We start from the raw sequence: 16242 nt of genomic DNA, 5'->3' as shown, positions 1-16242 counted from the left end.
ATACACAATAGCAGGATGTAGCCGGGCTGAAACTTTCCGTTGTTGTCCACTAAAGACATTTCTGACCCTTACCCCACTCTCAGACATAGCCTCATACATATTTCCATCTTAACACCAAGTAAAAAGTTCTGGATCTTTTTTTCCAGGTGCATTTAATAGCACTTCAGTGACCAGGGTAGTTACCAGTGCTTCACTAAACCCATACGATAATTCTGTCACCCTGCCAAGGCCACCAGCTGCTAGTCTAATAACATTTCTGGAGCACAGTGAAGCTGCGCCGTGACCTAAACTGGGAGGTGATATACTGTATATGTATGTGCAGCTTTGCCTTATCTGCTGTCACTCTTTGGGTTTTCATCATGTCAGCGACAGCCCGGTGGATGGATGGAAGCAGTTGTGCATTAACATACACCTCTGCTTCTGTTGTGTGTGCAGGTTCCCCGTGTGGAGCTGACCCTGTCTGAGCTCCAGGAAATGGCCACAAGACAACAGCAACAAATCGAGGCTCAGCAACAGATGTTGGTCGCCAAGGTAACTTTCACACACACACACACACACACACACACACATACACACTCTCAGGCCCACACACAGCTTCTGGATGAATAGCCTGTCGGTCAGCGTGAGGTTATCTGCATTAGAGAGTCTGCCTGAAAAGGTCAGCAGCGAGGCATCGGAGGAATGTGTGCGTGAACGTTAGAGACGCGGCACAGAAGCAGGACGTGCGATCCAGGTCAGGGTTGAAGGGCTGGCAGGAAAAGACATCTCCACTATTATCCTCTCCAGGTTTTGTGTGGGAAAAAAGTCTCAGTCACTCAGTCAGTTGTCTCGGTTCCCACATTTAGGAAGCGACTTTTGAGTTGACAGGAAATTAGCTCACCGCAGAGCCACAGCTGCCGGGAAGTTGGATCAGAGTTGCACTCCAGGAAAGAGTCAGGAGGGCGGGCCAGCGAGAGAAAAAAAGGAGTGTGCTTTCATTTGGTTAAGTGTCTGCTTAGGCTAAAATGGATAAATGCTTTCAAACACCGACGTTTATTTTGCCAGTTTGTGACTTTCTTTCTCTGTCGGTGTTATGCTGACATCCAGGGTTTTTTTAAAAGCGGCAATTTCCCCGCTACTGTAAAATAACAGCGAAGTGTTTCCTTCCAGCGTGTAAGTGCTGAAGCATTTCCTGGTCTTGCTGGATGGAAAACTCTCACAGATTCCCCCATTTTCTCTTCCTCTCGACATTAATGTGTCACTGACTGACGACTTCCAAGAACAAAAAGTCCAAGGAGCAACAACTTTTACTCTCGCTTATCTATGTGATGAAACAAGCCATTGTTATGTAACGTGTTATTAACACGTGAGCGTCCCCAGCGAATGATGTGTGGCTCCTTGCCAGCATTCCGTTTCCCCTCTTCCTCTGTGTGTGTGTGTGTGTGTGTGTGAGGTCAGCTGTACTACGTGCCAGCACGATACAGCGAGAGGTGTAAACTGCCTCAGTCAGCATCACACATGGCAGGCCTTGTTTTCCTCTCTCGCTGCCTATTGCTTCTCTGCAGACTCTTTATTTTTTATAGCATGTGTGCGGAGGTCGAAAACAAACACGCGGACAACATGAGTGAAAATCAATGGCTGCTGAAAGTTGCAAAAAGTACAAATGATGCGATCAGATATCTACCGTGTGCTTGACAGGTGCATTTTTCTGTTGAACAAAGTCGTAAAATGTTCAGTTTGTAAAGCAGGGGGTGGGTAACCCCTACTGAGACGCTTTCACGCCTAGTTGGTTGGAACCAGGGTTTAGCATTCGCACACCGTCCTGGAACAAATCTACAGAGTTCAGACCGATTAGAAAGTGTTGGTCTCAGCTTGCTTGCAGTGGCTCCCCGGAGAGCTTTGTTTGCAGTGTGAACACATGTTACCCACAGACCCATACGACTACCCCTACCAAGCAGTTTACCTAGCGAGGAATAGGTTGTCGTGCTCGTCTTCTCCCTTTGGGTTGTCTGGCAGCAGCAGTGCGCCGACATGTAGTCGCTCAATTGAACCGAGCGCGTTGTTCATACGCAGAACGCTGGTACATCAGCAGTAAATGCCCGTGAACACACTCCCCGCTGATGCTCCATTTTTGATTTGATTATTTTGTGATTTCCCGAACTCTGGCAAAATTATAGCCAGTTATATAACTGTTTGCGAGCACGTTGACTTGAGGGTGATTAACCATTTTTTTCTAAGTTTGTCGCCTAATCTCCATCTCACTTTGTGCTAGATCTACTTTTCTCCTTCTCCTCTGATGCACTCCATCTGTCCATTCCTTCCTCTATTCCTTGAAGTCTTGCAGTGCATCAACAGTACTCAGACCTGCAGTGTCTGATTGACAGTGAGCGTTTGGGTGGGTAGCTGTTGAGTTTACATTCAAACTAACCAAAACTACAGTAGCAACAGGGCTGATAAATTGAACAGTTAAACAATGTTACGTAAAAACAGGTGCAGGACTACTTTCTATTAGACAAATGACTATTTCCAGTTAAGGCGTCTTGTGTTCCCGCTGGGATCTGATTCATTCCTCCGGTGCACGAAGGCGGCTCTTGCTGCGTTTCCAGTCCGCCTGTTGGTTTCAGCACGATGGTGCGTTTGTTTACTCCCACTTAGCAAGAGTGGGTGGTGGGTGTTGAAAGGATACGATGGTGCGAACATGGTGGTCTGAGCAATATTCCAACAGAAAACCAAATGTGCAACCTTTAAATTTTTTAGAAGAAGCCAGGAGAAGGAGAACTTTTATAACACGCTAACGGGTGTTAAGATTGCAACTACGTCAAAGTCAATCGACTGAAAATAAGACGGTGGCTCGCCGCTTCCCCTCTCCCTTCCATGGTGGGCTGGGGGCTTCCTGTGGGGGATGGAGCTTCCCTCCTCCCGCGGTCGTCTTGACCCGGGCGTGGGACTGGCACCATGGCCTTCTGCCCTTGCAGCCTGTTATCTAGGCTGGCTGCGCTGGTGCTTGTCTGCGTCCCCCATGTGGGTCTCCTTGGTCGGGCAGGGGGTGTCTCCGGCCTGTGTGATGGTTGGGGGACGTTGTTTGAGGTGTGGGATGTTGGTGGTGGCGGGCGGACAGTTGGGTGGTGGATGGGTCTAAAATATTTAGCTGCAACAATGTAACTGCATCAGTGTCATATAACGTCGACGCCCGGTGGTGTTTAACTATGTGGACAAATGCAGACACACAAATGCAGAAAATAATATGGTGTAAACTGAACTTCTCTGGAAACTTATTGGATCGGTTCTACCAAATGTCCCGGTGAGGCCGCATGGTCGATACTATCTAACCTGAATCGTGTTGCAGCCAATTAGAAAGGAAAGCGAGGGGGTCGCTGTCAATCGATCAGTCAGTGGCCGCGTGCAATGCGCTGAGAAGTGAACACACCTGAGGGTTCGTTCTCAAAGGGATTAAGAAAAATCACTAGGAAATGATCCCGTTGCCAGTGTATTCGCAGCCTGCGACGTCTTCCAGACGGCAAACTCACAGCAACAGAACGTGCTAACGAAATTCTGCATGACAGCTTGATGAATGTGTAGCCGCTGAAACACAATACACCTAAGTGTGTGTAAAGGATAGCAAGCTGGACTAAAAACTTGATGAATGACTCAAAACACTTTTCTCCCCTTACACAGTGTGTCAGGTTAAAAACACACTGACTGTACTGCATGTTCTCTTCCTGCCTTCCATGCTGCATATGAAAGCTTGTAAAACACCGTGTCTGTGTGCAGATAAGCTGGTTTGATCAGGTTGAACTGACAGTACTGACGACATAATGTACATAACCCAGCACTGTTCCCACACAAGGACTTAGTCATACTTATCTACAAACAAAAAGGTAATGCTTCTGTGGTTTTGTAAAGCGCTGAAATCTGATTTCCCTGCAGGAGCAGAGACTGAGGTATCTTCAGCAAGGAGGCAGATCTAACCAGGGACAGACACAGGTGGGCTCCAGATGTTTAACTTCCTTATGTCTAAAAGCCTTAAAGTTAAAACCCTTCATGTTTTTTTGCGATGGTTCAAAAACCGTCTTAGATAAAGTGTCTATACATTATATATAAATTTAACTTGTGTCTTTTTTTTCCTCTCGTCTTTAGTCCGAAGCTGAGAAGCTGCAGCGGCTGAAGGAGCGAGTAGAAACTCAGGAAGCGAAGCTGAAGAAGATCAGAGCCATGAGGGGCCAAGTCGACTACAGCAAACTGATCAACGGAAACCTCTGTAAGCCTCGACACACACAGCAGAGATGATGATGATGGATCACAGGCTACACATTAAAGGAACTGCGTACCATGAATTTAATCTGAAATAGTCGTACTGCTGCAGGATGAAGGAAGCCCGCACGAGGGATTTCTTTAAACTGTTCACAGAAAAACGTCCGAAATCCCATTCAGCTTAAACGTGGCTTACACTGCGTAATATAGTTTCCAACAGGGAAGGGAACAGTGGTGAATGCTTCTCTTGTGTCTGTTGAATCCAGCTGCGGAGATCGACCATGTGAGCAGCTTGTTTCAGGAGAAGCAGGCGGAGCTGCAGTCGGCGGTCGTCAGAGTCGACCAGGTAGCGGAGAGTTGTTTACTTTAGAGTTTATTTTTCAGGATCGCTAAAATTCAATTTTAATTTATTTGGTTTGTACACGTGGGTGAGATTTGTCTTCTGGTATTTGTTCAACCAGTTGACTCAACAATTGGAGGATTTGAGGAGAGGACGCCTTCAGCTGCACCCACCAGGTCAGGGGGCACCCACCGGGTCCCAGGGTGCCACCACCGGCCATAAAGGATCGTCCCTGTCTGGCCCTGCAGCCCTGGAGCTGAGGAAGCTTTACCAGGAGCTTCAAGTAAAATATACTCTCTCATAAAACCCTGATTTGCTTTAAATTAGAGAAATCATGAAGCTAAATCAACACATCTTTAGGTGGGAAATGGTTCACACGCCGTAAGAATTGCGTTGTTTTTCAGGCTCGCAACCGTCACAACCTGGAGCAGAGCAGCAGGTTGGCCCAGAACAAGGAGCTGCTGAATAAGAGGAACGCCCAGGTGACGGTGATGGACCAACGCATCGGTGACCTGAGAGAACGTCTGCATAAGAAGAGAGCAGAAGTACAGAGTTTTAACCTCGTTATAATGTTTTAACTGACCCCACTACTTCGACGTTTACTGCACGTCTCGTTCTCCGCTCTCTTCCAGCTGAGTCGCATGAACGGCGGAGGCCCGCCCTCTCCTCAAACCTCCTCCCAGCCTGGAGGCGGAGTCTCGGGGCGAGTGGCGGCCGTCTGCCCCTACATCCAGGTTCCGGCTGACGGGAGACAGGAGGCGGGGTACCCTCCCGACCCTCCGCCCAAACCCACCCCGCTCAGCCACATCCGCTCCCTCTCAGGTTGGTAGGATGGTTGTGCGTCTTTGTTTGGCATTTTAAGACGCTGTTCCTTTCAAGACTTGGATGTCTCATATCTCTGTCTGAGCTCTAACTTGCTCTCTTTTTATTTCTTTGTCCTGTCTGTTGGTTCCTTATCTCCTTCCCCCGTATCTGTTGTCGTCGATGTTTCCTCCGATGTTCATGGTTCAACATGGTGATTTTGTGATTATCGTTGTTGTGTCGCTTGTTGTGGTGGCTGTTGCTGTCATCCTTGATGTCATCCCGATGTTGTCGTCCGTGTCGTTTTTGGTGGGTATCGCTGTCTCGTGCTCGGTTGTGTTACTGTCGCGGTGGGTGTGGCCACGCAGAGGAGGACAGGAGTGGCATCAAGAGGCCTCCCAGCCGATGGAAGGTGTCAGATTTAGACATCGTCCTGTCAGAGCCCACTGAGACGTGGGAGGGACCTCGGTCCCCTCAGGGCGGGGACAGTAACAACAGTGAGTCCCAGAGAAGTCGCTAGAGAATCATACTCACAACTAGCTTCGTTGGTGATAGATCAGTAGAACTTTGAACTTTAACCCCTCTCTTCGGTGCCCCCTGGTGTGTGGATGCCTACATGTGAGACAAGTTGCTCTTTAACCACAACTAAGATCTGCTTCATTCATATGAAAGCATCAAATCATTTGTCACTGATGGACTTCCACTAAGGGAAAATATACATGTATAGGCACTACTTCTCTGTACTAATTCACTTCATTTATACCATTACAGTATATTTCAGTTTCTTGGAGGCTCATAAATCAATTAATGATTCTAAAGTCAAGTGTGAGGAGAATCCTGGGTAGAAAAATCAAAGGGGGGCACTCACAGTGTGTTCCTGTCAGTGCTACAATACAGACCAGATGGTTAGGACAGAGAACATAATTGAATCAGCTGCACAAAATGACCCTAAAATGTAAAGGTCATTCGTATAAGGACACAGACGTGATATCTGATAGCCAGCAGCTGCTTGGGGTTAGGAAACTCAGCCTCAGAAAATAAACTGAGGGCAAACTGCAGTCTGCATCGAGGCTCATATTCAGTTATTTCTTCGTGTCTCCCTACATGATGGGGGAAAGCAGGAGGTAAATTGCTGTAAAGAGATGAAAAGATCATGAGCTGCACGTTTAGAATAATTACCGCTGAGATATTTGACACGTTGGAGCTAATTGTACTGAATGAAGAAGTGAAACGCTGAAGTAAAGAGTCTAAGCATCCTAACAGCCAGCCTACTGTAATAACCCACATTTCGGGAAATACGCTTATTCGCTTTCTCACTCACATTTGGAGCCATCGCCCTCACATCTGTGGAAACCTATTTCCTTAATGAGATGGAAAAAAACAAGTCATTGTAGAAACGTTGTTGAACTAATGGCTCAGTATCTCAAAAATATTTTTTCCATCACATCGGCAGAAATATACTTCCATCCGCAGCAAACATGAAGTCGAGCCGAGTTAGCTTAGCACAAAGAGAAACCAAAGTCCAGCTGACTGCTCTTATCTTGACAATTTATATAAACAGTTCCTACACATAACGTCGGTGCTTGATCAAACCGAACATGTTGGTCTTATACACAGCAGTGGTGCATGAACCACATATCCTTGTTTCCTGAAATCTAATTTTTTCCACAAAATTATGACTAATCACAGAACTGTTTGCGAGAACATAATGTGGAGTGCGTCACAACTTTGTCTCGACTGCCCTGTGGACACAAACACAACATTATTATAATACTGAATCAAATGCTCCCCAAATTGGAACAAAATATCAGTGCGAAAAAATCCTTAGTACTACAGCTGGATATAAGCAACGTGTCTTGACCCGGCACTGTTATAAATCCCATTGTGTTCTTGAATGCCAAAGCAAATGCCACAGTTCTATTTATTGCCAGGCTTATGTAAAGTGGATAATACACAGTTGTAAGTCATGTCAACAGTCCACTGGGCTCAACTACTGAATGAAAGGAAGTCTGAGGCATACAACAGGAGGGTGGGGGTGGGAGTGAGTGGTGGGGTGGGGGGGGACATGGCAGCTGTGAATTCAGCTGTAAATATCTATCATTTCCCGTACGAATGCTAAGACGAGATTCCAGAAAACTCCCAGCGAGGAATTACATTGTTGGACAAAAATGGTTTCATATTCCACTGACCTGAACTAATATTTGCTAGGAAGTGGTAACAAGATCTGCGTGCCACATTCCCTGACACAAAAGCTTTGTTTTTGAGTCAAATACAGACCAACAGATCCTGAAAGTTTTGTTGTAGGGGTGTGTCCATTAGATTAGATTTGGCCAGTTAGTATTGTTAGTTTTACAATAATCATCATTAATATTTAATTATATATTAATAAGTACCAACCTACAAGTATATATCTACAACCTTAAGTCTATTAGTAATTGTAATAATATCTATGAGGCTAGTTGTTTCAGTCCTTATGCTAAGCTAAGCTAACCAGCTGATTGTTTGGGATTGTAGCTTCATATTTTCCCAATAGATGTGACAATATCAAACATCTTACCCAACTCTTGGCAAGACAGGGAAGTCCCATGTATCCCAAAATGTCAGACTGCTAAATTAACGCTAAATAAATGTACTTAGATGTATATAAAGAGTGAGCAAGCTTCAGTAAACTCTTGGCCCGAGTCACCTCTTTGTCACTAGCACCAGGACGCACCGTGATGGTCTCTGTCTTCTCTCCCCGACACCCCGCAACCGCTTCTAATCAGCTTCTCGGGCAGACGGCCAAGTTTCCACAGAGCTGTTTGTTTCCTGTCGTTCCTGTTGTTTTCTTCCTGAGGTCAGCGCGTTACAGCGCCAGTCAACAGGTTACGGAACCACAGCTCCTTGTACTTACTGACAAGGCTCAGTAGTTAATCAGTGTGAGTCTGGCATTTGCCAGAACTGCGACGTGGCTGCACCACAGGCAGCTCGGCCAAACGGTTAGGTAACAGTTTAAAAGCGTCACTTTGAAAATCGATGCTAAATGTTGTCCACACCCCACAAGTAAAGGAGTAAATATTATCGTGCAATCTTTCCCACTTTAGCAACATGACTTCATGGGCGGCGGGTCCGTCTGTGATCTGTGAGTCAGATCACTTTATTAGAAATCGTCTGACACACCTTTTCATTTCATTCAGTGAGAAGGTGTGTCCAAACATTTGATTAGTAGTAGAGTACGTTAGGCTGTTACCTTTTAATGAGCCTCTATGGGCGAGGCGTAGATGAGTTCTTGCAACTCTGAATCATCAAGCCACTGACCTTCACCCTCACATGTTAATAGGCAACATCGGATCGAGATTTAGTGACAGGCCAGACATGTGACCTTAGTTCATTGAACGGAGTTATGTAACACTACTATTGTGGAGCCTGAGGTTAGACTGCAGCGTATCCAGTGGGTCTCTACAGCACAGTCAGGTCAAGTCAGTTTGAAGAGCGTATCTTTTCATCATATTTTATAGCTGAAATCCCAGCCCAACCCAATCCTACGAATGTGTGTATTTTTTATCCGGCCGCATCAGCACAACCCAAACATTTCATAACCCAGCACATGATCGGAGACTCGTCTGATCCACCGCCGCGCCACTTACAGGACTAAACCACATGTTTGCCGTGGAGTGCACACTCTAATCAATCATGTCGAGCAGTTGTTAAGTGATTTAGCGCTTGTCCTTATACATTACAGTGTTTGCTTTGTTGAGGCTTGACAACTGAGAGGCAGACACGTCGGGTCAAATTAAAAATAACTCGATGAGTGTGTGACAGACATGGCATAATTGTTGCGCTGCCCGTGTGCTGTGGTGCTAAGTAATGGGGCACATGTTCGCAGCCTCGTCTTCTGCTATATATGGATAATAACATGCTTTTATTTTTGCTTGCCTTGCCATGTATACGGGAAAACACAGCTAATTTAAAGCAACAAGTGAGCTCCCAGGCCTCCTCTCATTATAACACATGTAATGATTTAGTCGTACCCTCTAACTACTAACTCTGTTTTACCTTGATCCTGTGTTTTTCCACGGTGCTTTGTCACGCTGCTTTTTGTTTGGGTTTTGTCTGCCTCTTCCACTCATTAATCGCCTTTCCTGTTTTAACCTTTGTTCCCTTTTCTCATCTGTTCCGCTCTCTCTTTCTCTCTCTCACACCGCTCTGTCTTTGTCTCCCTCCGTTCAGCCAATGAAGCGCCGTGGCCCAGCATCAGCAAGAATGTGCCGGACTGGAGGACCAACAGTCCAGAGCAGGTACTGTTTCCACATTAGACTCGATAAAAGTGAAGGATGTCATTTATGGGAGCTGCTCTCATACACGCCGGAATGATGAGAAAGGATTTCATGTGCGCTAAGTCACGTTACACAAACTCGCTTCGTTTAAAGCCCCCGTGAGGCTCTGAATTTGCTGACCAGTGCAGTGAAGGATTGAACTTTTCAACTTGAAAATTCTTAGGAGGAAAATCTCCTTTGGAAACTGTCATGGAGATTTCGTGTCTGTGTCTCCTTCCTGTCAGCTTCCCTCTGGTTATGGTACCTACCCCAGCGCCGCCCACCAGGCAGCGGGGCATCACTGTGCCACAAGCTCCCTGCCCCGTTCTGCCCCCGGTACTCTGGGCTGGCCTCGATCCACCTCCACCTCCTCTACAACGTCCTCCTCTTCTCAGCAAATACAGCAGCGTATATCCGTCCCTCCTAATTCAAGCCAAGGTAATCCAACACCGCCTCTTAAATTGGTTTGTTTGAGAGAAACTGAAAGATGAACCGTCGCATTCACTGTGTGTTTTGCTTGTCCTGTCTCTGCTGTTAGGTCCGGCCACCACCTCCCAACCCTCTCCTCTGTCCCCACAAACGGAGCGGACGGATCCCCCTCCGGCGGTGGCCGTGCGTCCTTACGTCCCAGACCATCCCTCCAGGCCGCAGTCCCCGAGGAAGGGCCCCGCCACCATGAACAGCAGCTCCATCTACAGCATGTACCTCCAACACCCTCAAGCCAAAAACTATGGATCTCTCAGCAACAGGGCCACTGTCAAAGCAGGTAATTCAACGGACAAATTAACTAGAAGTTTAGAAAGAAGATGTATTGTATAAGTATTATGTCTGCAAGGGAAAATACATCACTACCTCTCCTTTTCTTGTCCCACAGTCTATGGTAAACCCATCCTCCCCACATCGTCCTCTTCTCCATCCCCCGTCCCTTTCTTCATGGGAGGAGGCGTAAAGTCAGCAGGGGAGGATGTCATGGATAAAGATCGAGGCAGAGGAGGAGCAGGAGACACCACTGATGGGCAGATTGTGCCTCCGCCTAGCGTGGACAACATCCCTCGTCCCCTTAGCCCCACTAAACTCACCCCAGTTGGTAGGTCCCAGAAACAAGAACAAACACAACTGGATCATTATGGCTGACTTTGAGCTTAAGTGAAGCAGCATTACCTACTAGGGGCTGAACAACTATTTAGAAATATTTACTCAATTATTCATCACACTCTTAAGTTCTAAGATCTGAGTCACAATCGTAGAAGCAGGAGCAGCTTAGTTTGCCATAAACAACAAAAATAAGAGAATGTTTGGTTTTAAACCCTGCAGACTCACATTAAATACTTTAATTCTCCATCTCTGCTCTCCACAGCTCACTCCCAGCTAAGATACCAGAGTGACGCAGACTTGGAGGTTCTCCGTCGACGCCTCAGCAACGCGCCGAGACCTCTCAAGAAACGCAGCTCCATCACTGAACCTGAGGGTCCCCAGGGGCCAAACATCCAAAAGCTACTGTACCAGAGGTGGGCGCCACTGTATGATACAGCCCACTAGAAAAAAAAAAGATGTGAAACCTTTACTTAATGACGCTCATGTGAATTTCTGTTTCGGCGCTACAGGTTTAACACGTTGGCGGGAGGCATGGAGGGAGGCTCAGGTAAGGCACTGAGCCATGATGGCCAAGTGACATCAGTGGGTCTAAATGGTGCTGCATACGTTTAACTTTCCCTCTTTGTTCCAGGCAACACCTTCTACCAGCCCGACTGCCTTTTGGGAGACATGGACAACATCCACACGGCCAATGGGAACGTAGAACCTGGCGACAAGCAAGTTAGTCTGGCAACCGCAGGAGGTGAAGGTCAGAACCTGAACTCTGACTCCCGTCGCTTGTCTCCTCCCTCTGTTGTCATGGAAACATCCAAAGAGACGACAGCAAAGGCAGAGAAGAGCAATAATGTGTCCCCGACAATGCAGCCCAGCACGTCCCCTGCGCCTGATAAGTCAGAGGATCAGAACAATAACAACCAGAGAGGATCTAGTCCCGCTAACAGCTCAGTAGGCCACGCCTCCCCTTCTCCATCGCCTCCTGCTCCACCTGCACTGCCTAAGGTAGTAGGAGTAAAATTAAATCTGGTTACACACATCAAAACAAGTGGACGACAGAACATTATATTCATGTTTTTTCACTCTGAATACTAACAAAACATTTTAATAGTTTCTCAGACAGAAATATGCTAACCTAATCAAAATAATTGTTCTCTGCAAGAGCTAATGTACCAACTTAAGCAGCAAGTGCTTACATGGCAGATCTTATTCTACATTGTCAACACTTTCCTGTTTCCCTCTGTCTGTGTGCTGTAGACGAAGCGAACCAACCTGAAGAAACCTTCATCGGAGCGGACGGGCCACGGTCTGAGAGTCAAGTTCAACCCTCTAGCTCTGCTGCTGGATGCATCACTAGAGGGAGAGTTTGATCTGGTACAGAGAATCATATATGAGGTAAATATTAGGCTACATTGCAGTAACATGTATTTGTTATATTAATTGTATAATATTATGGTTCAGACGTATATGCTTTTATGCTTCCAAACACATCGTAAGCTTTTCACACCGCTAATTAGTAAATACCAAAAAATTAGCAAATACAAAAACAAAAGTTGAAACCTTCTGTTGCAACTATGCACAATAATAAAAATAAATGGCCTGTAGGTAAACTATAGGTAACAAGGTTATTCACATGGTTGGGCATGGAGATGATGAGACAGATCATTAGGACTGACGTAAAGGTAGAAGAGATCGTCATGTACATAGCTGCAAGTTCGGGCATAGAATAGTAGCATATAGAAATATACTGGGCCCAGTATGTGGCCTTGTGGGACGCCATTTCACCTACACAATGTGAAGAAAATGACTTTTATCATCTAAAACGTGACCTGTGTCTTATAAGGATCTAAACCACGAGAGTGCTCTGTCATAGAACAGGTATGTTGAAAACAGTTGAAATGAAGGCTACGTTTGGACTTGGAAATGCTCTGAATCCTCACCAAAAATGTCTCTGAAACAACAAACTCACCAGGGCCTCATATTCTCAACAGACACAGCTTGGGTCTAATACTTCCACTTAAAATTCTAAAAGTTGCTTTTCTGTGTTAAATAACGGGAAGAAATATTTTGTTATGCAACAGAATAACGTTATTACCTGCCAATAATTACACCCACATGCAGATTGTCTCAACAGATTGGCCATCCACTAGAAGAGTGTGAAGCTTTTTCAATACCTTCACGGCAGCGCTTTCTATCTTTGATCTTCCACAGCTGTGTCAGGGGAGAGGTGGTCTCTCAGTTGCGAGGCATGCAGTTATTGTTGAGGACACGGGCTCTTTATCCCAGTGTGTTACAGCAGCACGGAGAGAACAAAGCCTTACATCTCTAGAAGCAAACCCCCCATCTATCTCTGACATCTTTCACTGGAGGGAAAAAGTGCTTACTGACTTTCAAAACTCCAGATGATGCTCTCAAGGAAACAATCTGATGCTACAACAAACTGAGTCTGACAGTATACCCTGAAGCAGGACTGCTCAACAGCTATCCTGAGTTTTGCTGTTCAACTTGCCAGTCGGCACTTATGCGGCGTTACTCTGTAAAGGTTTTCTCGAAGCTGAAATCTGAGCATCTCTGAATTTGTCTCATGTCTGTATGTGCACATCTCTGTTTTAAGGTGGAAAACCCCAGCATGCCAAACGACGAGGGCATAACGCCTCTCCACAACGCCGTGTGCGCTGGTCACCACCACATTGTTAAGTTCCTGCTGGACTTTGGAGTGAATGTGAACGCAGCCGACAGTGACGGATGGTCAGTGTCTTCATCTCAGTCAATGAATCATGCAATAATCCAGACTAATGAGAGAGCAGCGGCTGCCCACAGACTTCTGGGAGTTTGAGTAATGAGCACAGGCCGAGGCAACAAAGACAGAGATAACTGACTTTCTAAATTCATTTTGGCTCAGCTTCCTCAGCAGTATTGAAAGAGGAGATTACCATATGTAGCGAGGCTGTGTATTCAGACGTTAGTCTAATTTATTTTTAGTCTCCATCAGCCCGACATCAGCTTATTGTAACCTGTTGATTTTTGATCACTGGAACGTGAAACATGTCCTGTGTTTATTGGAGCTGGTTGAACCTTGGCTGGCGGAGGAATGTCTGAAGTCCGTTTAACATGTTGTTCTTCTCAGGACCCCTCTGCACTGTGCAGCTTCTTGTAACAGCGTCCACCTCTGTAAGATGCTGGTGGAGTCGGGGGCGGCCATTTTCGCCACAACCATAAGTGACGTTGAAACTGCGGCAGACAAATGTGAAGAGATGGAAGAGGGCTACACCCAGTGTTCTCAGTTCCTCTATGGTAGGTGCAAACGGAAAGAATCAGGGCGAGTCAGTGAAATTTATGTTAAAAAAAATACAAATTATGATAATTAACAACAATTCTGTTATCCAAGAATTTACCTCTTTAACTCTTCTCTGTTCCTTGCAGGTGTTCAGGAAAAGTTGGGAGTGATGAACAAAGGCTTGGTCTACACTCTGTGGGACTACACCGCCCAGCAGGCGGATGAGCTGTCCTTCAGCGAGGGCGACGCTGTTACTGTCCTGCGTCGCCGCGACGACACTGAGACGGAGTGGTGGTGGGCGCGGCTGAACGATCGCGAAGGATATATACCGAGAAACCTGCTGGGGGTAAGAGAACGCAAGACACTCAGTGTAATGCTGGGTACGACTTATTGCGCAAGCGCTGCCAGATACAGCTGATGGTTTCCAGCCCAAAAGTTGTTCAGAAACGCTCACAAAACCTCCCAAAGTATTAGACTGATATCTTGGTTAGTACTTTAACTACCCAGATTGCTTATGCTATGATAGAAAGAAAAGCAGTTGAGGCACAGGTAAATTATATTCTGAATTAAGATATTAAAAAAGGGGAAGCACTTATCTGCTTGACACCCATTTCCCCTATGTACATGGGTGCAGATCCCGGGGGGGCCAATTTGTGAAAAACATGAATTGTCCCCCCCAGTAAGTCTTTCTGTCTCTGCCTGTTTTACTCGTTGGTGTTGTGCCGACAGTGTGGTGATTTCCTCGAACGTGTCGGTGAATGAGATAAAAGAGTGCATCACAAGCATAAACAGGTATATCTCTGCCAGCACGCAAATATAAAATGCCACAGCGCCAGAGTCAAAGAAAGAGCTCTTTGTCCACACATTCAATGAAAGCAGTGATCGGTGTATGTTTTTTTTTTTTTTTTTTTTTGGCCACACCCTTCATCCTGCTGTTGACGGAAAATGTCAATTTCAAAGTGAAAATCTGTCAGTTAAACATTAAAAACAGCTCCCACATTTAAATCAACAAGATCAAACTGCTGCAGTCAAACAAAACCTCCTGTTAAAAAGATGTAAGCTATGAACGTCGTCGTAACCCACGAGGCAGCTTCACTTCTCGCCTCAGTGTGACTTACAGCAGCACAAGGTAAAGCCGAATCAATCCACCGTCTGCGCTCTGTGATGTCGGCGTCTCACCTTGTTAATTCGTTGACCTACACCCCTGGTAATGTAGTTTAAGTGCCTGAACCGACAGAAGACGCTACATTTGAGAACTCGCTGTACAGCTGAGCATGATGGGAAAACTCAACTCCATATCCACAGGGTAGAAAAATGTCCCACTTACATCACTAACAATAGGCATGTTACTCTTTACTCTTAGAGCAAACACACACACACACACACACGTAAGAAGTAAATATACTTCAAGTTTGTTTCGAATCTTCTGCCAAAAAAATTCCAAACCAGCCCAAAGTTTGTTTGTCCGCCCAACTCTATTTTTATCTGTACAATAAAACTGAAAACCACCCAACTGGGCATGAAAGCAGCAACACTGAGCCGAACCCAATTGTTGAAATACATGTTTGAATTTGAAGTCTCTGATCAGTGAAAATGCGCAGATGAAAGTTGTGATGCAGCGGCGTTGCAGTTTTTTAAATCAGCGGCGCAGTTAAATCGTGTGATACAACTATTTGTTGTTGCCTCTGTGCCAGTGACCGTCTCCGCGACACTTCTCAAATTTCCCACAAACGTCCACTTTGATTCACGGATGAGCATCAAGTTAAAGGTCAGGGTCTCTGTGACCTCACAGAACAGGGTTTTTTTTTTTTTTTTTGACCTTATCAAGTGCAAATGTCACATAAAATGTCTAATGCGACACAAAGAAGAGATTTCACATCCAAAAGGTCAGAAGTCAACTTCACTGTGACTCCATGAACCTTCATCAGTCCATCTTGTAGTTCACTGAGTGTTCAGAGGAGGCATTCGTTGCTAACTCGAATTTATGGTAAATCTTGTGGGAAAATTAGCAACTGGTAGTAAAATAAAATCCACCCATAAAATCCATCCAGCTTCTCGTCTTCCAAAAAGAAAAAAAAAAAAAAAAAAACATTTTCATTGCTCTTTCTAAAAATGTCCACGCTTCTCTACTGTGCAAATCCTCAAAACTGCACCGTACAGGAAAACTGTTAACTAGTGTCTCACTTATATTAATAATTATTACAAATGCT

General features: G+C 45.6%; 1 protein-coding gene across 5 annotated transcripts in view; it reads left to right on the top strand.

The window, feature by feature from the left end:
* LOC125023376 (apoptosis-stimulating of p53 protein 1-like) overlaps positions 1-16242 on the top strand; it is a 43656-nt gene that overhangs the window by 25531 nt on the left and 1883 nt on the right. For 4 of the 5 annotated variants that reach the window (XM_047610586.1, XM_047610585.1, XM_047610589.1 and 1 more), the window contains 19 exons: positions 436-531; positions 3907-3963; positions 4117-4237; positions 4497-4576; positions 4692-4853; positions 4975-5115; positions 5203-5392; positions 5740-5868; positions 9581-9648; positions 9912-10104; positions 10205-10432; positions 10541-10753; positions 11024-11174; positions 11271-11308; positions 11393-11760; positions 12013-12150; positions 13370-13503; positions 13883-14049; positions 14179-14378. In XM_047610586.1, the coding sequence (XP_047466542.1) occupies positions 436-531; positions 3907-3963; positions 4117-4237; positions 4497-4576; positions 4692-4853; positions 4975-5115; positions 5203-5392; positions 5740-5868; positions 9581-9648; positions 9912-10104; positions 10205-10432; positions 10541-10753; positions 11024-11174; positions 11271-11308; positions 11393-11760; positions 12013-12150; positions 13370-13503; positions 13883-14049; positions 14179-14378 (2874 nt within the window). The remainder of the gene's footprint in view (positions 1-435; positions 532-3906; positions 3964-4116; positions 4238-4496; positions 4577-4691; positions 4854-4974; positions 5116-5202; positions 5393-5739; positions 5869-9580; positions 9649-9911; positions 10105-10204; positions 10433-10540; positions 10754-11023; positions 11175-11270; positions 11309-11392; positions 11761-12012; positions 12151-13369; positions 13504-13882; positions 14050-14178; positions 14379-16242) is intronic. The other variant, XM_047610587.1, reaches the window with a different exon arrangement.

The sequence above is a fragment of the Mugil cephalus genome, chromosome 17 (assembly GCF_022458985.1).
Source record: "Mugil cephalus isolate CIBA_MC_2020 chromosome 17, CIBA_Mcephalus_1.1, whole genome shotgun sequence".
NCBI classification, from domain to species: domain Eukaryota; kingdom Metazoa; phylum Chordata; class Actinopteri; order Mugiliformes; family Mugilidae; genus Mugil; species Mugil cephalus.
This window is presented reverse-complemented; position numbering and strand designations above follow the sequence as displayed.